The sequence below is a fragment of the Anopheles merus genome, chromosome 3R, assembly GCF_017562075.2.
Source record: "Anopheles merus strain MAF chromosome 3R, AmerM5.1, whole genome shotgun sequence".
In the NCBI taxonomy this organism is placed as follows: domain Eukaryota; kingdom Metazoa; phylum Arthropoda; class Insecta; order Diptera; family Culicidae; genus Anopheles; species Anopheles merus.
In genome coordinates, this window is record NC_054084.1 from 17,888,539 (window position 1) to 17,910,958 (window position 22,420).

General features: G+C 43.6%; 4 protein-coding genes across 5 annotated transcripts in view; 3 read left to right on the forward strand and 1 right to left on the reverse strand.

Moving 5' to 3' along the window:
* Nucleotides 1-12,283, reverse strand: LOC121598084 (FERM domain-containing protein 5). Of its 2 annotated transcripts, none has more exons than XM_041924635.1 (8): nt 11,078-12,283; nt 9,703-9,807; nt 9,215-9,257; nt 8,262-8,435; nt 5,260-5,639; nt 5,101-5,189; nt 4,814-5,031; nt 1-4,587 (listed from the first exon to the last, which is right to left on the reverse strand). In XM_041924635.1, exons 1-8 carry the CDS (start codon nt 11,165-11,167, stop codon nt 3,962-3,964), a joined length of 1,725 nt encoding a protein of 574 aa, XP_041780569.1. In that variant the 5' UTR covers nt 11,168-12,283; the 3' UTR covers nt 1-3,961. The 2 variants fall into 2 exon arrangements, with proteins under 2 accessions (XP_041780569.1, XP_041780568.1); XM_041924634.1 differs by having other exon boundaries at nt 4,805-5,031.
* Nucleotides 5,764-6,539, forward strand: LOC121598085. The gene is made up of 2 exons (XM_041924636.1): nt 5,764-6,049; nt 6,123-6,539. Exons 1-2 carry the CDS (start codon nt 5,810-5,812, stop codon nt 6,465-6,467), a joined length of 585 nt encoding a protein of 194 aa, XP_041780570.1. The 5' UTR covers nt 5,764-5,809; the 3' UTR covers nt 6,468-6,539.
* On the forward strand, nt 7,484-8,630 carry LOC121598086. The gene is made up of 3 exons (XM_041924638.1): nt 7,484-7,640; nt 7,707-8,012; nt 8,072-8,630. Exons 1-3 carry the CDS (start codon nt 7,557-7,559, stop codon nt 8,228-8,230), a joined length of 549 nt encoding a protein of 182 aa, XP_041780572.1. The 5' UTR covers nt 7,484-7,556; the 3' UTR covers nt 8,231-8,630.
* A 4,191-nt stretch (nt 12,284-16,474) lies between the features above and the next one.
* Nucleotides 16,475-22,420, forward strand: part of LOC121597991 — a 34,894-nt gene continuing 28,948 nt past the window's right edge. Inside the window, exon 1 of the mRNA XM_041924401.1 lies at nt 16,475-17,488. Coding sequence (XP_041780335.1) covers nt 17,475-17,488 — 14 coding nt within the window. The 5' untranslated portion in view covers nt 16,475-17,474. The remainder of the gene's footprint in view (nt 17,489-22,420) is intronic.

A 22,420-nucleotide genomic window follows, 5' to 3' on the forward strand; every position in this document is an offset into this window, starting at 1 on the left:
AAGATTATCTCATTTTTATTACTATCAGTTTTGGTTACATGTAATTGGTTTCATCCACTTGCACCTTACCTTACCTTTTTCTTTTGCTTCGTTTTGTATGTAATGTTTGTTTGTCTCGTCTTAAAACCTATTAGAATCAAATTTTAAAGTTTTGTTTTCTAGTTTTGCATTCATTTTCTTTTTCTGCTTCTTCTACTGTTGCTGCTGCTGTCACTACGGCCTTCTCAACCATCTTCACCAACCAATAACCCAGGAACACGCCCAAGGAATAGATACTAATGTACTATACGTCTGTTTCCAGAGCACTTTGTTTATGCGTTCATATTAAAGTTTGTTTTCCTCCAAATTGTGAAAAGTTTTATTTCCCTTCCGCACGTAACGTTCCTATCTTTCTCTCTCTCTAGCACAGTAAACGGTTCTATTCATTTCTATCCTCGCTTACCGCTATAGGGAACATGGGAATCGTTGGAAAGTGTGATACTATACTTTCACCAAAGCCTGTGTACTTAGTGTTGGATGTGCTTGGCCGTATGCTTTGCAGCACGTTGCACGTTACAGTGACCCATCAATTGGGCCTGATGGATGTATACAGGAAATGATCTCTATGTGATGTGTTGCAAGAAATCATTCTACCATAAAAAGCTTATGGTAGGGAAAATATTACTAAATGATCATGATTTAGAAATAAGACATGACTCTGAATGGTTCTATTCGGGATTATTATCGGCAAGTTACACGCAAGATGGAATAAGACTAGCGTGTGCACTAAATTAATGCTATAAAAAAACAACTGGAAACCAACAAGAAAGCATGATACTCAAAAAAGCGACAGCTTACTATGCCCGGGCTAGCGTACAGAGCCTGACTAATGTTGTGGTTGCATTACACATTCCTTTCTATAAAGCATCAAACCGGGAGAGTTTAGGAACTCGGTGATCACTTCAAGCAGATCGCAATGTTGCTAGCTGTATCAGTATGTGTTTAGTTTTCCTTTTTGTAGCTTTTAAATATTTTCTAAGTCTATTTTCTCCATTCTGATATGTTCTACTACTGCTGCTGCTGCTAGTACTACTACGGTTTGCATAAATCCAGCTAGTCGGTGGCATCTTGTGGGGTGTGTTTTCAAAGCAACTCAAAAGCAAAAATGTTCAAAACGAAACGATAATGATTGTCACTAGTTGGGGGTTGGGTTTTAAGTTTTGTTCGTGATCGTGTTTCCGTGTTCAAAAATCGATCTTCTAAGCAACAAATACCGTAATTTATGATAAAATAACAAGCGAATCGCTATATAAACAAGTAAATAACTATAACCATTTTTTCAATATAAAACGTAAACTAATGATCATACAGGTGAGTTTCAAAAGCCGTTGGAGCCGTACCGTTTCTGACATCCTTTCACGCATCGTTCAATTTGAAAATGTAATGGACGTATCGCTGATAAATTGCGCTTTCTTGTTACTTGTTCAGTTTGCCACACTGCAGTGCATTCTTTCTTTTCGTTACCATTTTCGGTAGTGAGGCTTTGTCTCGCTAATTACGCGCACAAATTACCCTAGCTAAAGAGTTTACGGAAATTGCTTTTAAAACTGCAGCTATTCGAGTTGCGAGGCATCTCGCTCGACAATGCATCGCACCCTTTTGTTTGTGTGTGTGAGTGTGCGATGTAGCAAATAAGGCAAGCAATTTGTTGTTTTCGTGTTTCTGTGGTGTGTCCTTTTTGTGAGCTTGTGTATATTATTAAAATGCAGTTCGCTACAAGATCCCGACACTCGATCATGCTATCCTTCAACAAATTGTATCTCTCTCTCTCTCTTTCTCTCTCTTCCTTACACTACCAATTTTAAACCGTGTTTTTTCCCTTTTTTAAGTAAGGGTTTTTATTGCTCCTGCTTGTGTCCCCTTGTTTGTGTTACGCCCTTTTCCGGAAAGCTTTTGGCTTGCCTATAAAGGCGAAATACAAACCAAACCACAAAAAATGGAGACATAAAGCGTTAAAGCAGGAGCTCGTTCCGTTTCTTCCGTTCTAATAATTAATTTCCATTGCAAGATCGTTCGCCGTTCTGCCAAGCAATAGCAATAGTTAGATTTAAACAGATCTTATCTTATCGCCTCTTGGCCTCTTGGGTTTTTGCGTTCCTTATCTCTCGCACATGCTGCATGCTGTACCATTTAGAATCGCTGCAGAAGCATCATTATCTGAACTATCCTACATTTCTACACAACTTGTTGTGTGGCTAATACTTGTTTGTTTGTTTACTCCCAATTTACCAGAAGCATCAATTGTTCTTCAATGCTATTTTCATTTCTAGAAGTATCATATCGCAAAGTTGAATTTATCAATCTTATATTCTTCTCTTTTATATTTCTACAATCATAAGCGAACCTTATCTCTGTCTCATGTTCTTTCGATTGCTAGTAATTCACTTCACTAAGGAGAAGGTAACTTTCAGCCCACTGCGATCAGTTGAGCGAAGTGATGGTTTATAGATCATATATAATCTTGTCTTTTAATCCATTTTTTTTTACCATTTTTACTACGTTTTGTATTTTTATCTTTTTAAGTGTAATGGTTACTATTTTGTTTCGTGTTTAAGTATTTGGCGATTTTCTTGCTCGTCTTCCTGTTATTTGGTTATCTCTTAGCTTTCTTCAAATACAATTTGCCTTTCTTAATGAATCTATCATCTTTTGTTTGTCGTACAGCTTTGCAAAAGCTAGATAAAATTGTTACTTCGTTTCGCAATACCATTTCGAGTCCTTTTCTTCAGTTTGTCCCACACAAATGGTAAGTTAGTTTTGTTAGTTTATATCGTTTTTGCGTTCCCATTCTTTCTACAGGGATGAACTCATTAATCAGCCATGCTTGTTGTCACAAATCAAAAACGGTCCTGCTTTACACGCGCGTCAAACAACAGGAATGGTGGTCCCAGAAACATAGAGGTACGATTGATCAAAGGTAGAGAGTGCGTCGCTTGTTTAACGCAGTACTAAGCTGAAGAAAAACAACTACAGAAAACGCTAAAGCTGCAACTGTGTTTGACCGTGCTGCATTGCTAAATACTTTCAGTTTGTTCTTCTTTCTTCTTTTGGCAAAAAGCGTGTGTTGTAGCACAAAATTTAACATAGTTTCTATACATAAAAAAAGAGTGTGTCATGCGGTATGTTAAAAAAGAAAACTTCTGCCCTAAGACAAACAAATACTGCTGCTTTATACTACTGCGGTATAAGATAACAAGGTACAATACAATTGCACATTAGTTATAGCCGTGCGGTTGGTTAAAACTGAGGCTGCACTCTCCTCTCTTACTAAAGTCTAATACTGCAGCTGTAGTAACAGAAGTTACGCGACAAAGAGAGTAATACGAGACGGACTGGAGTCGGTTGGTTCGTTGTTGACAAGTTTCAATTGTTTTTTGTTGTTGTTTTAGAATTGTTTTTTGTTTTGTTAATACCGTCCTTTGTTTTTGGTGCAATACTTTGACGATTTGCTAATAATACAAAGCAGCTAAAAAGCTCCCCTGATCCCCTTAAAAAGCTTCTACCCCGTTAACGGAATACTGTGGCTGTGCCTGTTGCGCAATAGAAAAGCGGCAAAGCGGTGCACGACAACTAAAACATTGACGATCGATTGATCTTGTCGTTTTTTTAGAGGTAACGAATACTGTTAATATGATACAAAGTACTAAACAGTTTTAACATATTTAAGCTAATTTTGCATTTCTTCCTCTCCCTCCCTCTCCCCTAAATGCTACAATCCAGCACCTTACATGGCCCTTGCCGTGGGCAGGGTAAGTGTGAGTGAGATGGGCGTCTCATTGCTGCTACCCCCGGTATCGCGCTCCCGAAAGTACTCCGGCGGCTGGTAGTAGCTGGACCAGCCGTCCACGGTCCGGCCACAACCAGTCCGCCCGCCATCGCCGGCACACGAAGTGGAAGCGTCCGTGCGTCCGGTCAGAATGAATCAAAATATGGCACCGAACTTTTTCGCCAGAAACTCCTTTAGCGGCTGGTAGTACTGGTAGCGCAGGCAGATCATCTCCGGCCAGTTACGCAGCGGGGCGAACAGCTCGGTGTCCGTCTCGAGGATGTAGATCGCGGACACGATCAGCACGACCACCACGAACAGGAAGGACGGGACGAACGCTTGCAGTAGCGAGAACTTTTTCGCATTCTTCGCACTGTTGCTGGCGTTCTGCTGCTGGATGATGCTGGCCGCATGGTTGGTGACGCTGTGGTGCATCGCCAGCGCCGGGATGTTGTCCGTCGTGTACGCCTGCCGGTGGTGATGGTGCAGATGGTGCGGATGGTGCGTGCGATGGTGCGGATGGTGATGGTGGTCGCCGAGCGGGTTCGCCGCACTGTTCGCCGCCGCCGTGAAGCCGGACTCGGACGACGAGTGGTCGAACGAGTCGCGGAAGTAGTAGTCGGACAGGTGGTCGTTGCTTTCGCCGTTCGTTTTGCGCGCCTCCTCCGAGACCGTCTCGAGCGTGGGCAGTGGATTGTCGGTGCAGTACACGGACGAGGCCAGATGGTCGCCGCAGCCACCGAGCGGCTCCGACATGGTCGATCGTGGAAGGCTACTATATCCTGCCGGTGGAAAAGCAAATGGGGCACAGGGGCAAGTGGAAAGCCGGGTTGTGATACACGGTAAGCGACAATTGAGATGTAAGCATGCAAACACACAAACACGAGCGCATATGATAGTGGAAATGCAAAGGAAGGGAAGCATGAAAGCAACCGGGAGAGGGAGCGAATAAAATGGGGAAACACATTAGTGAACTAGCCGGAGGCGGCCGTGACTTACGGGACTTACGGATTTCTGCCAGATCGCCCTGCGGGCTCGACGGTGTTGCCGGAACACTCTGCGCTTTCCTCTTGCTCGGGCTGGTGTTGTTGAGCTTCTGCTGGCGCAGCGCCTGCAGCGCCTCGGACATCAGCTCGCGCTCGGTCCGGCCCGAGTAGCGGAATTTGGTACCCCAGGAGAAAAATCCACCCCCGGAAACAACGGAAGCGTGTTGGCTGGTTGGAAGACTGCGAAAGAGCTTTCATTAGTTGCCATTTCCTTCCGAGAGTGTCACACAGCTCACACTCAACACTTACGTAAAGAACAGCATCTGCTCGATGGAACATCGCCACACGTACCGGCAGGCCGCACCCGACGGACACTTGAATCCTACGGTGTGCTTTTTCTGCAAGACAGAGACATCCATTAGACGGTTGCAGATATGATCTTCCGCAACGCAATGCAACGCAACGTACCACTTCCCTCCGATCCTCCGAGTACGCCAGATGGATGATGAACATCTTGCCCTCGAAGTTGATCTTGTGCACCTCGGGCCAGCGGAAGTGTTGCGTACGGCGGCCCGCCGCAAACGTGCTGATGCCGGAGAAGTTAATGCCCAGATAAAGCTGTGTACCGCGGTGATCCTTCACCGGATGCGGGTCGATCCCGTACGTTTCGAGGCTGCGCGCGATCCCGACGAACTCGTCGTACACGGCGACCGCTTCCTGGCCCGGGTCGCGCTTCTGGTGCAGCTCCATCGCCTTCTTCTCCAGCTGGTCCGACTGGCGCAGGGCGATCTTGAGCGACGACACGTACTCGCCGGTGTGTGTTTCCGCATCGTAATCGCCGAGCTCGTCTGGGCCAGTGACAGATAAGGATCGCATTCATTAGTCGTGTAATTTAATTAAGCGCGAGTTTAATGTTTTGGTAAATTTATATTTTTGTAACGACGTTTTTGTGATCGAAACGCTTAAAACCCGCCAACGGAGTACTGGAATTATCCAGTAAAGAGAAACGATTTGGAACATGCAGAACAAACTGTTCTCCGTTTCGGTGATCGCACTGGGCTTGTTGGGTTGGTATGTGACCGTATCCAGCCAGGCGCAGACGTTCAAGTACTTCAAGATGGATCGCATCGCAAACTGTGAGCCGATGGATCAATTCCCCGTCGTAATGCTGCCGAACTTCACGGTCAGTGTTAATCCCAATGAGAACTATTTCAACTGCACGCTTCACATCAAGGAAGAAATCGAGGGTCCTCTGCAGGTAAGCCTTTCCACACAATTTAAGGGAATATTTTTTAAATAACTTGCTTTAAAATTTCCACACACAAACACAGTACAAGGCTAGCATTAAGCGCTGTGAGATGGACCTGTCAAAGTGTGAATACTTCAACACGATCGAGACGAACGAACTGTGCGATCAGTTTGAGGATGAAGGATTTAAGGACCGATTTCTGAACAGCATCTCGCAGCCCCTGTCATGCCCGACCAAGCCGGGATATTATCAGTTCACCAACACAAAGTGGGACCTCTCGCCGGTCGTGAATCTGCCGGGCACTGCGTACCGCTGGAATATTGCCACGCACGTGACGCAGCTAGCGACGGGACGCCTTATTTACTGCCAGGAAATTATGGCACGCATTGTGGTGATTCGAAAGAAGAGCAACAGAGTTAAGCAGTAGAGTATATTGTTTTATATAATTTTTTGTATTGGTAATTATTATGGGCACAAATAAACAAAAAATGGAGTTACAAATCGCGATCACATGAAAAGATATAATGCTAATTTGCATTTATCCTGAAAGTTTGAATTTTGAAAAACAAGATCACTACAATATATGGTAAGAATAGTCTGATCGGTTATGATTTATCCACTCAAGTATGTTGTATGTTGTACACCGGTCTCGTAGTACAGTCGTCAACTCGTACGACTTAACAACATGCCCGTCATGGGTTCAATCCCCAAATAGACCGTGCCGCCATACGTAGGACAGACTATCCTGCTATGGGGGGGAATCAATTAGTCACTGAAAGCCAAGCCCACAAGTGGGTACAGGCAGGCCTTGACCGACATCGGTTGTTGAGCCAAAGAAGAAAGAAAGAAGAAGAAATGTTGTATAAGGCTTAACCAAACACTTACTATGTAACAAAAGAACTCCTGAAAATAATAGACTTCTTTATTTGTTAGAAAAATCTTCGATCAAGGTCATATTGCGAGATTCTAAACTACGACTTAGTGATGCACCTGGCACTTAACTTCTCCACGACATCACGGAATCGCGATTGAACATCACTGCCATAGATCAATTTAAAGAATAACATGCTTGAGGCTTGATATCATTGCTACATGTTTGTATCTCTTTCTGAAATTCGCTCCATATTCCCTTTTTCCAAATATGTTTGTGATTGCAACTTTCACGCCATCAATGTTAAAAAGTACCATACCTCAAAAATATTCTTTTGACCTCGGATTCCATAACTTCGCAGCAGATTTGCTTGTTTACTGGCTATCACACAATGAATGCTCCTGTTCTAGAAATTTGGCTTATCAGAATCGTTCTATCATACCCGAATTTGCGTGCAATTAATTACGCACTGAATCGTGATGCAGCACGATAGTTTGTTTATTTTACCGACACAGCTCACTGGAGCATATAATTGAATATCAGTGCCATGGTAATATAAATAGCATGATACAGATATCAATTCGCTCATTGTGCTACCACAGCGCGGTTTGGATATTGTTTTGAACGCTTCTTCCAGGTGTCGCAATGGGTCACCTATACGGGTTCGGTTTAGTAGTATCTGTGGTGCTTGTACAGATGCTAGTCTTTCCCTCAGCAACGATGGCTAAGGTAACGGATTTGCTAGAATTGTGTAGAACGTGGCAGCTTTATTAGTTTGCAATATTTCACCCCCAGTACTACAATGTCGTCACGTACGACAATTGCAAACACATGGACAATCCGGCCGCCACGCTAAGCAACGTGAAAGTGGCCGGCAAGCCGAACGCGATCGAGCTGAGCGCTACCCTGGACGTGACGCGGGAAATCGATCCACCCGTTCACATGCAGCTGTCCGTGAAGCGGTGCAATCTGCAGAAGGAGGGCTGCGAAACGTACGAACACATCTCGATGGAGGACATCTGCTCGAAGATCGAGAGCAATCCGATACTGCACAAGTACATGGATGTGTTTAATCCACCGCTTAGCTGCCCGTTGAAAAAGGTACATTCTGTAGTGTCCTTTACATTATGAAACATTGTTTAAAAAATGCGTCACCGTAGGGTCGTTACGTGGCAGAAAAGTCCGAGCTGAAGCTGCACATGCTGGAGATGTTCCCGATCGAGAACGCGTTCTGGCAGATGGAGTTCCGATTCATGAACAAACACAACCAAACGATGCAGTGCGATTTCGTTGAAATTGCTGTGACGGATAAGGAGTGATCGCCCGGGTGGGGAGGGCGAGTCCACTTACCTTGCACTATTAGCGCTCCCAGGGCTGCTGCCTCACCGGCGGAACAGTACAGTCGACCATGCCGAAGATCACGTTTTAATTGCTGGTATAGCATCAGCTTCCCATTGTTCGTTAGCCGTAGGGGATCGGCTGGGTAAAATTTGACACGAAACGAAAGCACAAGTGGATCCACATCTGGTTGGAATGAGAACAAAAATGCAATTAAGTACATCCAAGTATTTGTTGATGTAATCTGAAAATTACTACATTACTAAAAATCATACAAAAAATTAAGCAAAACAGCATACAATGCACTCCAACAATTGTAACAGAACAATAGCAAACAATTGTAAAAAAATGTAATAATATTGGGAATGGTATTAACTGGAAGCTATAATTAAGTTGCATTTAATTTATTTAAAAACGTCGAAATGTCCCAGACCAAATTAATGGTAAGGATTCCTTTTTGAGTTTAATAGGTATGTAATGAAATGGTCTGCAAGAATGAATCCTTCTCTCATTCATTCTCTCATTATAGGATTGCTCAACTCAACTCAACTTGGTAAGGCTAATCCATAAATATAAACTCATTTAAACTTAGTAAAAGGTGAGCATTTTAACTGAGTGTAATCTAAGCAATTTTGGTTAGATCATGTTGTTTCCTTTGAAAAAAATAAAATGCATTGACTGGTTTAAGATTATTGTTAACTCGAGTTTGAGCTGGCTTGAGAAACACTGACCGAATTTTATATCATTCTAGTCCCAAAACCATAATAAATTGTTTAAAATTAATTGCAATTATGTATGATCGTATGAATGTTTACGAGTCTATATAATGTAGCCCAAATAAATAAAGCAATGGTAAATCATAATACAAAAATATCTTCGAATAATATAAACCGTAAACAAACAAATAAAGAATGTCTAAAAAGAACCCAAATATTCAATTATTAAAAACAGATATTACACACTACCTTTGACTTGCTTGATTATAGTTTTTGCCAGATCCAGCCAGTGCTGTTTGGTTTCAAAGTATGCATTGGGAATAATTTACAAAACAGTTATTATAAGTTTTTAACACATGCGGAGCTGTACGAGGATCTGCTGCTCTTTTTTCACAATTCTTGCTAATATGCCATAACAAAAATGATTACAGACTTATTCGAATATTTAATCTAAACTATTAAATTGAATGTAGAGATTGATGTAGAGATGTAGAGTGGCGATTTATAAACTCCAAATTACTAGCAACGAATTTTAAAACAAGTTACTATTTAGTTATAAAAATGACAAATTCCACTGTACGATACAGCTGCGGTGATGTGATCGTTCTTGTTCCACATTTGTTATTCGTGTACTGCATTGTCTAACACTAGCAAATAGATTAGCCAAGTAACCCAAACATACTTGATCAAATAGTTCCCCCCTCCTCGCCACTTTCCCCGTTTTCCAGGTCGCTTACCCTCTGCTTGGCGGAGTCGACAAATCGGAGCCCAAAATAATCCTTTTCGGTGATTTCCAGCTGCTCGCAGACGTAGTCCAGGAGAAAACAGCCCTTATGGTGTGGCTAAAAATAGAGGACATTCAACATTAAAAAAAACCGAGCGGTTATGTCCGTACGTTGTTGCGGGAGTGTGGAAAGGAAGCGTAAAGGAACCGGTACGTTTGCTGACCGAACGTGTGTGTGTGTATGTACGTATTTCGGAACATGCCGGCTATATCGTACGATAGAATAGAAGAGGCTAGGCAGGAAGGCGACATGAGTGCGTCAGATCGTGTTTGTGTGTGTGGGTTGTGGTAAGAAATCAGTGGGTGATGCCGGAGGAATGGAATTAATATAACTAATGTATAATTAATGTAAAGTTTACGATAGCCGCCCGACGTAGGGCGTATTTTTAGACATCCCAGTCACTTTTATCGACACCGGTGGACCGGGTCGTTCTGTGCGTCTATCGTTCATCGACCAGCACACCGCGGAAGTAATACGGCGTACGGGAAAAGGTAAGGATCGGCGGCACCAACGAATGACACCCATGTATGTGTGTGTGTGTGTGTGTGTGTGTAAAAGAAGGGGCTTCTTGCTTGCTTGGTATATAAAACCTCCAACCATCACTCAGGGGAATAGTGCCGTATCCTCAAAAGTCATAAGTCATGCCACTGCCGCTTACTTTGCCATGCCATGACTTCTTCATCCTCGAGACCACACACCGCAGGTGCAAGACACACACATGCGGAACACGCCAGGACAAGTAGCGACAGCAAAAAAGGCAACCATCCAACACATGCAATCAGATACACAGCGACACTGTACGGGAATGTTGCCGGCATACAAAATTGGCACACTTGACTAGATGCGCTTCGTGACCGACACTGTATGTGACGTCCCGCGGGGTTGGGAGCGGATTTTTCTAACCGCCTGGAGACGGTATACCGAGGGGAGTGGGGGGGGGGGGGATGGAGGGAGAGCTCAGATTGCACACGATGATACACACACACACACACCGCAGCTTTTGTTGCATTGGCCATATCCTAGCTGTTAGGCACGAACTCCCCGCGTCTATGCAAAACCATTAGCCCCACCGAGTGAGTGAGTGTGCTACTGTATACTGCAGGGGATTGGGTGGACCAGGTGTTGGTGGTCAAGAAGAGACCGTTTAGTCCTTGAACCAGTTGAAATAGATGTGAATAGTAGTCCTTGACATTTTTGGCTCAGCTCAGAGGGGAAAGAGATTAAGAGAGGGAGAGAGTGCTTGAAGGCAAGATAAAAGGGAAGTAGATTCAGGGGGTTTGTTTGTTCCGTGTGCAACCGAGCAAAGCCTTGCCTTCCGGAATCTTACCTGAAATTCGCACTCCAGGACATCGAGATCTTCCAGTAGCCGTACGGTACACTTGTAAACAACATTGCCCTCGCTTCGGCTCTTGAACATAGTAGCCCGCTCTTGCCCGGAACCGGAATCAAGCGCTGAGTGTGGTGCTGCTGGATGGATTTGCCTCTGCTGATGCTGTGGTTGTTGTTGGAAGTCGCCCTTCTTTCGCTACCCGCAATCAGCCGGTATGGGCCCGCGGGCATACGCCAAGCACTGTGTCTACCGTCGAACGCACGCACACACCATTCGTGGGGAGGTGGATGGGTTTCTTCTTTCTCTTACGAGCTTCTCATTCACCTTTTTTTAATCGTGCCGAACGCACACGGAAGTGGCTCTCGGAATCCCGTTGGCTGGGAAACGAAGCTAATTGACACAATAGGAGGAATGGTGGGATTTGGGGTGGAGGGTATATTCTATTACAGGAACAGCTCCGTACGTAGAACTGTGCCAGCAATCCTTGCAGCGGCAATTGAATGACTCTTTTCTAACCTATCCGGACACTCTGTGACACTGTGACACTGGCTACTGCGAGGTTGTTGATTCAGTGAACGGGACCGCAGTGGCACAGAATTTGTTGAGGTTGTCGTTTGCTGGTTGATAATACATTCACGGTATACGAACAGACAGGATCTTCAGGAACACTCGTGCAACACACTTTGGAGCAAAACTCCTTTTTTCACGAACAAAGCTACCACAGTCTCCGCTCCGTGTCAAGTTGCTCGGTTGAAGAAGTAAAGGGGGAAGAATTCTGCCTACACTTGCAATAGGGCGTTTGCAACACACGCAGCAATCCTTCACAACATCCCTTGGCCAAACCACCGTGGAACTTTTGCACGACGGCACAATTCTGTAATCCCTCTCGGCTCGGGGGACGTATTTTTCGCTGCTCGCCCGTGTACGGAGCTTGTGTGTGTGTGCGCGCGTTCACGACCGTGGTGTGCGTACGGGGTTCCGTTCTAGGTGCGTTTGTGGGCCAGTGCAAGCGACTGGTTGAGAGCGAAGCTGTCAAATGTCCAACGGCACGTGGATGTGTGCGTGCAAGGACGAGGCGCGTGTTGATATCCTGACGTAAGGATTCGCTGTCCCAATCGGGGAGGTAGCGCCATGTTGGACGTTTGCTGGTGAAGTTTTCTCGCGAATATCCTCGTGGTTGTAATGTATTTGATAACTTTCAAAACTGATGTCGATTCACTTCTTACTTCGGCAGCCCCTTTTTCATTATTGTTTACAACATATATTATTTGTAAAAAGAACTAGCTATCCTCATAACTATGGTAAACAAAACGTTTGAAACGTTAATGTAATGTCTTTTGTACACCCTGTGCTTTTGTGTACCCGTATCCTTCGTCCTGTTAAACATTTCATTTTACCGTGAAATATTTCATCCTGTTGCGCATAGCTGAGCTACAAATTGAGCTACTGTTTAAACAATTCAACGAAACGTTTTCAATAAACGTATTTCCTGCATTTTGAAATACATAGCCTTGTAATATATATTATGTGGCGTTTTCCCTTCTAATTAATAGTGATTGATTATTGTTTGTTTAACTTAAACAAAATAGAATAATATTATAAAATACCTTACAGCGTATAGGGTTAGCTTAGCCCCCGAACGATTAGGGAGTTATGTGGGCAAATATTCTTCTTTTCCATGTGTCGAACCTTTTGCTGAGTATTAGTATAATTTATTATTTTTCATCATCCACCTCATGTTTCACCCATTCTAAAACTAATTTTAACACATGACTCACCCTCGTGATACTTTTTCATATGAATTTACTTCCTTTTTTTGCTACTACCGCAAATTTACACCGCTTTTGCCATTCCTGCCGAACGGTTGAGAAATATGATTATGGTTTCGACAGTAAAAATACTTTCACTTTGATTACAGTGCTAATCCGATCTTGACATAAATTATGCCATCCGATTGCAACAAACAAAAAGGCTGAAGAATGTATCCTTCTAGCTTGAGAGCGCACATGAAATCTGATAATCTGGTCCCATGACACACACTCACACACACGCACACAGACACACAGAAGGTCGTTATCAAATGCCTCTAATCTTGAGTCTTTTGATGGTGGTGCGTAAAAAGAACTAGGCGCATGGTAGGAGATGCATTGAAAATAGCGAAAACTCACCGCGGCGGTAGAAGACGCACCGCAAAGGAAGCAAAGCGCTTAGTTTATCAACAACAGACGCTACAGTTTATATCTGCAGTTTTGTCGCAAAGTAAACGCTCAAGAGAGTACGAAGAAATGAGAAAATAAATAATGAAAAAAAAAAACAAACGATAGCATCTAGAAAGCAAGGACGTTGACCTGCGGGTGCGTGAATTTAGAAACATTCACAAGACTAGGCGTACGTATTTTGTTTTGTGTTCATCCCCGGAGGGGATTGTGTTGTGCATTTTTCACATCACTTTTGCATTTTGTTGGTTGGTTTTGTTCAAGTCACTATCAAAATAATGTTTACCATTGATAAATGGGTCAAAATTCAAACCGTCATTTTTATTCACATGTTAACAAATGTATTTGAGTTTGGTTTGTTAGTTTGTAGCCTGATCATTTGTAGAAAAAAATCTGTGGTCTTCGATTGTGTTATTATTTTTATATTGATAGTAACAAAAAAAATATTACAAAAAGTAAAGCACCCCCCGGCAAGAAACACGATCGGGCAAGTGGCAGTGACAAAGACAACAAAAAAATTACAAGTGGGAAGAACATTGTACCGAAGTGTGCTGCGGAAAAGTTCGCACTCGCATCGAATAAATTGCACGATCGTTCTAAGACACCCACCAAGCAACCCCACCCCAAAAACGGGTGTGGGTGTTTCGATTCTTTCCTACAACACATAAATTTTCTACCCTTGCAAACACACTCATGCACTCACAGACACACATATACATACACACAAAAACATATGAGTACGCATGCATTTAGTTTAGTTTGAGGATCGCTTCCGATCTTCAACCATCAGGGGTTTATTCATAAATTACGTAACGCAGCATCCTTCCTCATTTGAATAAAAAAATCTTTTAACTTATCCATTTAGCTCTTGATTTCACAGGTTTCATTGATTTTGTTTTGTTTTTCAATAAGAAATTAGTTTTGAGATTGAAATTAAACTAAATTCTATGTATCATTGCATTATTTGGACAACAACATGCCAAGTAACAGTCAGCATTTTTAAACCATAAATCCATATCTTTTTCTTCTTCCTCTTCTTCCGCTTCTTTATTGCAATAATGATCTCAGCCTTCGTGCCAGCCAACACAGGCTTTAGAAACTTATGAAGTACAGTAGAACGTCGATTATCCGGGCAGCTCGGGACCGAGCGGATGCCGGTTAATCGATTTCTACGGATAATGGTTCAAGAAATGTCAAACTCATATAAAATTTTTAAAATTCACTGGTTTTACTAGAAATTCACATCAAAATAATCGATTAATCACTAGTAGAATATTTTTTGAATCAATAACAATAGATTTAAAATTGTCTTTTATTAAAAATGAAGTTAAAAAGTATCACTAGACACTAGATTGCTGCACAACAAATGTTTTTGCTAGCCGGTTCATCGCAGAAAATGTTCGCAAACTGTCAAATTCATGGGCACGGTTAAGCCGCCTGCCGGTTAATCCGTCCCTGGAAAATCGACATTCTACTGTATCACGTGGCCGGACGGTCAGTCATTGCTATCAAGAACGGTCGATACGAGGCTTGAACCCACAACGTAGGTAAAGTATTTTAAATTCCTGTCATACCCGTATATGAAAAATGTCACCATCATCACGTGTTTAACACTAGATTGATAAATGGTATACGCTATATGTAATTTTAAATGGCTTTCGTTTTAATTTAATGTGATGTAACGTAATTTAACGATACTACCCTCTCCGAGTGGTTGGTTTTTCCTAGTCTTCTTTTGCGCGATTTAGTTACATTTCGGTGGCGGTCTAGAAGCGAGAATCATCAATTAATTGCACGCGGTGCGCGCTCGCGAAAAAAAATGCTTTTTTTCTGTTTTACGGTGCTAGAGGTGAGGGTAAGAAAAAAAGCAGGAAGAGTGAAATAGATTGGCTAGCGTATGTTTTTTTCACGATTTTTTTGAGTTTTTTTCAGTTCAGTTGAAACGGAAGATAATTTTCATCCACCGAAGGTCATCAAATAGCTCCATCTCTAGTCAGCCGGACGGTGGCGTGCGTTCGTGCGGCTCGTTGAACGACCTGCTTGTATAATAAATACATGTTTCACTCGAGAGAAGGAGAGGCAAACCCATCCACAACCGCCAACCACATGCGGGGCGGGAAGCGGTGTAAAGAAGTCGGAAGATAGAGGAAGGATGCACGCACGCAGAATGCGCGACAGCATCCATTTCGCGCATCGTGTTGCGCACCGTCCATTGCAAAGGTGTCCAACACATGGCACAACTAAACGTGGGCAGACAGTCTAAGCTGGTGTACACCAGCGATCATCGCGAGCAGGTGGTCGGGCATGGCGAGGGGAGTTTTGGGTGGTAACGGCGCAGTCTTGGATGCGCAAACGCAAAACACGGTGCGCCAGTTTGACTGCTTAGACGCACGATGCGTGTAGGAGCAGAAGGGCAGTAGGCAATAAAAGAAAAAAAAAACAACGAATCCTGCACCTTTTCATTGGCGAGGGTTGTAGTGGTGGTGTACGTTCGAGTAAACTGAAAACAGTGGACCGAAGTTTTCACTTTCGCAACTAATACACCAAACAGCGGCACCGATCTACGTTCGTTTGCGTGTGGCGGCGATTTCGGTAGCAAAGTTTTCCAACTGGCCAAAAATATCACACTCGTCACACCCCGCCGCAGTCGGAGAAGACATACGAAGCACCAACAAAAAAAAAAAAGATTTTCCTTTATACTTCTTTCACCCTTCCGCTTCACACACTCGGGAGGGCTGCCACAAAACCGTTCTCCGTGAGCGTATCTGAATCTGGTTCTAAAATAGGATCAATGCCAAAAAACTGAACCATACCACCGTACCCAGCCGTGCGCGATCGTGTGCGGCGTCCGCGGATCATCATGGTGAGCTTTTCCTCTAGGCGCTTCCTTCCCCAATCCTATCCGCCCAAACTACGCGAAGGGTGTTGGGCCTGTGTCAATGTACGGCTGTAGCAAAGGGACAAACACGATGCTACACGGTGCCAAGCAAAGGTCGGTCGAATGGGACGGTTTTGAGGGGAAAACCTTCACCTGATGTACCGGGGAAGGGGTGGAATGGGAGGAGTGGACATGTCAACCGTTGACAAGGGGCCCATCCTTTGCGGCAGTCGGAGCATTGCGAGCGCTGCAAGGTGATGTGTAAAATTGGGAAAACACCTAAACCCATGTAACGCCGAATCGTAGTGTTAGTGCAGCAGCAGAGCAGTTAGTGGTAGTAGTACACTGTGGCCAAGAACGAGCCGAACGCGGAGGAGATCGGGAGCAGCACGGACCGAAAAGGGAAAACCCACGATTTCCGAGCGCCGATCGACGGTCGTGCACTCGGGAAAACTGGCCAGTGTGAGTTGGACGATGGAACGCGTAACGTCTAAGCTCTGTGACTGATAGAACGACCCCTTTGGTACTTAGTAGCTCACTCTCTAGAAGCTCCGTCGCTCTTCTAAGTAGGCGCTTTAGTACTCCGAATAAACTTCCCAGAAAAAGTGAGCAGGAACTGCTAACGGGAAGCAAGTTATTTTCAGATAGTTTCGTGATTGTGTGTGTGTGTGTCAGTGGGGGCACGGTGTATTATAATTTATTCTCATCTAAACTAAGTGTTTGCTACCGCTTAGGTTTGACGGCTCTCTTAGAGTAGCGTTGTAAATTAATTGTGCAATAGTAGTGAGGCTTTTAGAGTGATCGATGACATCACAAGGAAGGAGATAGAGGGAAGGAAGCTACCCTAAGATCAGAAGAGCATCAGGATCCATCTCATCCGAACGGCAAGAGTAAGCAACATCTTTTAGCTTAAGTAACAGTTACTAAGTCGCAAAGTCGAAATCGAAACGTAACTAGCTACCTGTGTGGAAACCGAAGTTGACGCCGGCACCGAAGTAAGAAAAAGAGTGATTACACTGTGAACGTGCGCGGGTTGGTTGAAGAATACCCGGCTACTTTGATCCGATCGTTAGTAACTACGGTTAGTTAAATTGGATGGTGCAACTGGATGATCACTGACAGTGCTGTGTGTTTGTGTGTGCCTGTGTCTATGAGTGTATATAAGTGAGAAGGTGCGTGAGTGTTTGTGTGTGTAAGTCAACGGCTAGTACGTGTGTCCTTTGAGAAGGATCTCAACTAGAGGTAGCTGTAGAAGCGAACTCCTGTCAGCAGCAGCGGATACATCGACGACAACAGCACCATGGACAGATCAAGGTTTGTAGGAGTACTATTGAGATTGAATGGCTAGGTTAGATAAGTGAGAACGTTTAAACGCATGCACGGCCTCAAATGTCGCAACATCATCCTTCGTGTCCAACTTCCTCCCAACGGGTACGCCTTTGGCACGAAGCCTTTTAATGCCAAGGTTGACACAGCCGGTACTGCACTGCACCGGTGTACGTACGCACGGTTCTACCTACCTTCGTGCTGTTGTGGCCCAAGAAATCGAACCTTTCAATTCACATCGGAGTAGTGCGTACCGGTAAAGATTGACCATCATTTTTGGGTTTGGTTTTCGGCGAAAAGATCTGCGTCTTCTTTTACAATGTGCGGTGCAGAACACTTACATCGCACCTTAGGATGCACGATAAAACCCAAACGGTGGTTGATTTTCTTGCATTTCGGACAAAAAAGCCAAAATGTCAGGCCTGAACAAAAAAAGCCTAGCACGGGTGTTGGAGATGGCAAAACATGCGATTATCATGAACACACTATACCAACACACAGGCAAACGTCCCAGTGGTGTTCTAGTGAGGCGAATAGTAGTCAAGCAGACAAGTGTCGAAGTGTTTGTCGGGGTGCGCTATATTTAGCACTTTCCGTCGTGGATCACAAGATGTCTTCTATACCGAGCGGATTCGAAGCGCGCGTACGAATCTTGCCATGTCTCTTTTTTATTTGTCAACCGGGCCGCGATCGCTTGGGGGGTTTTTTGTACGCCCCGTTTGATTTAGTTGGGCGTAAAAAAATATACGAAAGGTTGAGGATACCATGGGAAAATAATAAAATTAATATTTTCAAAAAGAAGATCCATTAATCCTTTAGCTTAGCAAACGCAAGATGGGTCGGTATTCTTGTTGAGAAGGAATGGAAAAGTTAACTTCCGGGCATGATGGATGTTGGTAAAATCTTATGAAGAGCAAAAGAAATGACTCAATATTTGTGTATTCTGGAGACTTCTCGAACGAAGTGTTTATTTTGAAACAGTCGAGACAGCCTTGCCAAAGATAGCAAAGAAAAGTTTTGTCTTGATGTAGTATAATCGATATTTACCTAGAGTTGAAGAGTACGTAGTAAGCTTAATGACAAAGCTGACGGAACTTTGTGTGTGTTTGTAGGTTGTTCTAAATAGTTTGTACCGTGTTTGAAACCGACGAATCAAAGATCTTGAAGTGATCAAATCTTCTTCAAGGATCAAAAGTTAATGAAGTGATCATAACTGTGTTTCTCTAAAGTTAGACGAACTTACACTGGATTACAGAATTATGGATAACAAATACTCGTGATAGTATAGTCAAATACTTGCTCTAGGTGAGAACTGATCGAGAACTAGAAGTTTAATATTCAATAGATTGGTCCAACATTAAACAAGTTTTTAGACAATCGCAGTTATAAAATGATCTTCAAATGAAATGATCTCCACATGAAACAACCCACATGAAATAATCAAATGATTCAAAATTAGTTTGCATATAACCAACCATAAAAGTTTACAGCTTCAGTGCTCTTACCTAAGCTACAGAAAACACCTTTCACGATAAGAACTCACTATTAACAGCCTCCCCCCATTTAGCAGAGATGCCTCAGTATGCATAAGGTGATAGTTTCGTTTGTTCCTTTCCTTAGATAAGTGTGATCTTGTTTGTTATGAAAGGTGATCTGGCATATGTGTAACGTGTGGGGCAGGCAGATAGTACACACAAGAAACGGACAGACAGCTGGTATTTACTGTTCTTCCTGGGCCCCAACAGACCATGCATTCTGCGTCGCAACTGCGAGCTGACTTGCGCGGAATGTTTTCGATAGTTTCAGGTGGTCTGCTGTTCGACTCAAACGATTGTCACGCGTAGCCAACAAGGGAGACGAAAGGAAAAAAAGACGGTCAGTGGCCCTTTCATTGTTAGATTCTGCCCGGTCCCGTGTATATTATGGCGTAGTGCATTTCACCAGATAATTCATTCTGACCTCGTGCACCGTGTGTTTACTCTATTTGTCATCTTCAAACAACAACCACCGAAAAGGAGCAGCACACGTTCCAAAGCAGTTGATTCAGCCAGTTGACAGTAAAATTTATTCCTCGCATGTAAAATGTTTCTTTGTGCGCTATAAATGCATGGATGAATCAGTGCGCTTTTAATAACCGAATCCGACCGAATCCGATCCAATTTTATCCACCAGAGAACAAAGTGCAAAATGCGTTGGTGACGATGATGTGTGTTGCCTTTTGGACATATGTTCGTTAATAGGCACAAACGTGTGTACTGGTGCCGTCACCGCAGCAGCGGCATACTAGATTTCGCCTTAAGTAGTCTTTCGCCCACCTGTGCGTGTTGCGAGATGGAACGCACGTGGTAGGAAACGGTGCGATCACCGTGTGACATATGCAATTAGGTGCACAAATTGAACGGTTACAGGGCGCTTGCTGGTAACGGATAGATGTTATTAGGCGTAATGTAGCTGGTGCACGCATACGGATATGATTTATTTCCGAGTGGAAATGAGTGGGCAGGAAGTGTTGGAATTACAGTAAAGGCTGTGTCTAATCTGCCTTCTTTCCAAGATAAATTGCTCATTTGCTGTAAACATTTCTCTCTCAGATAAGGTGAATTTCTTTAAATAGCTTATGAGACGTGGGCTTTGGATGCTTTAGAGCTTAATCATTAGATATCAGTTCATGGAAAGGTTGTGGATTAATTAAACATAAGAATTATTGGATACTCCATGGCCACACGTTAATTATTGGATACTCCATGGCCACACGTTCAGTTAGTTTTCTCCCCCTGGATAAATATTTCTTCAAGGTGTACAAAGATCCTTTCAACCTTCACCGTGAGGAGACTTCACTGTATTTAAAGTGCGTTGTGTCCCGTGATTAGAACATGAAGCTCTTGTTCAGCAAAAGTTTCGTAGTTCAGTACAACTCAAACTAAACACACAACAACAAACGCTCATTCAAACAAGGTCCAACGCTGTAAACAGCAAGAAATCACGAGATCAGTGACATCTTCCTAACGCACTTCCTTCCCTAACTTCTTCCCTACCGTACATCGACTGTAGGGCCTAGACCAAGGCAAGGTGGCGTTTTTGATGTGGCAACGCACTCGGTAGGGATTAAAAATAAGCACCATCTTTCTTTCTACACCCCTCTAAAAAAACACGCACTGTCCACACACATACAGAACGCCAGCTAACTTGCGTTCGGCTAGGCGTTCGATGTCCAATTCGGAAGATTGATGGTACCAACAGGTTTTGGCAGATTTTCTCAGGCCATCCTTTTTTTTGTTAAGTGTGCTCCCTCACCGTGCGTCTGGTTTGACTATCATCTACACGGCTGTGCGACCGCGAGTTCGGAAAATTTTGGTTAGATCTGACTTTTAATACTCCCGCGCCACGATCCGGCAAGATTTACCGCACGGACAGCCGCGCAGATCATTCTGATGATGTGTGTGAGTGTGTGCAATGCTCAAAGGCAGCTCTTTCTTTTTACTCAAGCCGTAACATCTGCGAGGGTTGTCTTTTTGTTGATAACTTTCATCACTCCTCAAAAGTGTGGATGATCGAAAATAGCCATGATTCAATCGCGTCATCTTCCGCCTTCCATCTGTGCCGGGTGCTAGCGTACTCGGCGCTAACATGCTGGCCGCACGGCTCTGCCAAAACCAGCTGACACTTTCGATTTTCCCGGAAGTTGTTGGGACAACTGTGGCGAAGACTGTGACCGTTTCGGCACGGTAAAGCTTGAGCTTGAGCAATAAACAATATTCGCCCGTCCCGTCCGTGACCGCCAAGCCCAAGGGTGAACGCTGTTACGCGCACGTAACCGTTTTCCGCTAGCTTACAAACCGGTGTCACCGTCGGTGTGCCGAAGGTGTCGAAGATCTTGGGAAGATGTCGTTAAGCAGTGCTTACACCATCCGTCTATCCACCACTAGCAACCTTTTCCGCTTGGGGTGGGTTCGTGCGCGTTTAGACGAAGGAGTGGTCACGAGTCGTTCCGAAGAGGAGGTGGGAAGGGTTACGAAGAAGAGTTTTCCTCACCCATGTTGTTTTCTTTCGCACGTAGCAAAAAAACCTGGCGAATTCATGCGCAAAACAGGCTCTCGGACGTACGCACGCACGCACGGACGGACGGACGGACGGGACAGATAGGCACTGAAAGCTGACTTGTGGATAGATTTTCCATACGCACGCAGGTGCTGCGCCTGTTGTTGAGTGCCCGGTTGGGCAGGTTTTTTTTTATGTTTTAGTCGTCTGGTCGATCGTGATCGTGCTTTTTGCTATGTGCATTACGGTCAGTTCCGGTGTACGACTGGGTATTGCTGAATCAGGAAGTTCCACAACAACCTGATCCTCTCGCAAAATGCCTTATGGGAAACAACAGGAACGGTTCCCTGCGGGCGTTTCGTAGTCAGAGAGCTTTCTTTTCAGAGTGTAAATTAATGGATTTCAAATTACATGATAACTTCAATTTATGATTGTTGATTAATCGGCATAACGTCGTAGGTCTTGCGATGATAGACTCTTTCATAGCGATTTACTCTTAACGTTGCCTTATCAGATTGTGGAGCTGAATGCTGTTATCTGCATTTTTGAACGACGAAAACAAGCTATAAGCTGTCAATTGAACATGAAGTAATCTATAAATGGAAAGTCTATCTATGTTTTAAGAACATTGGTCCAGATGGATTTCAAAATCTAGTGCTGAGCGACTCATGCTCTAACAAAAGATGGCAAATCTGAATAAGATATTTTAGATATTTATGTTTTAAGACGTTCTATAGTAAGTTAAATTTACTATTCTAAGTAACATGACCGTTATTTATAGAATTAAAAATGCATTTAATTTTTTTCGCTTTTTTATGTTATATATGAATTGTAGGCAATTCAATTACCATTACATTGGTCACTAAAAGCAATGAGAACACT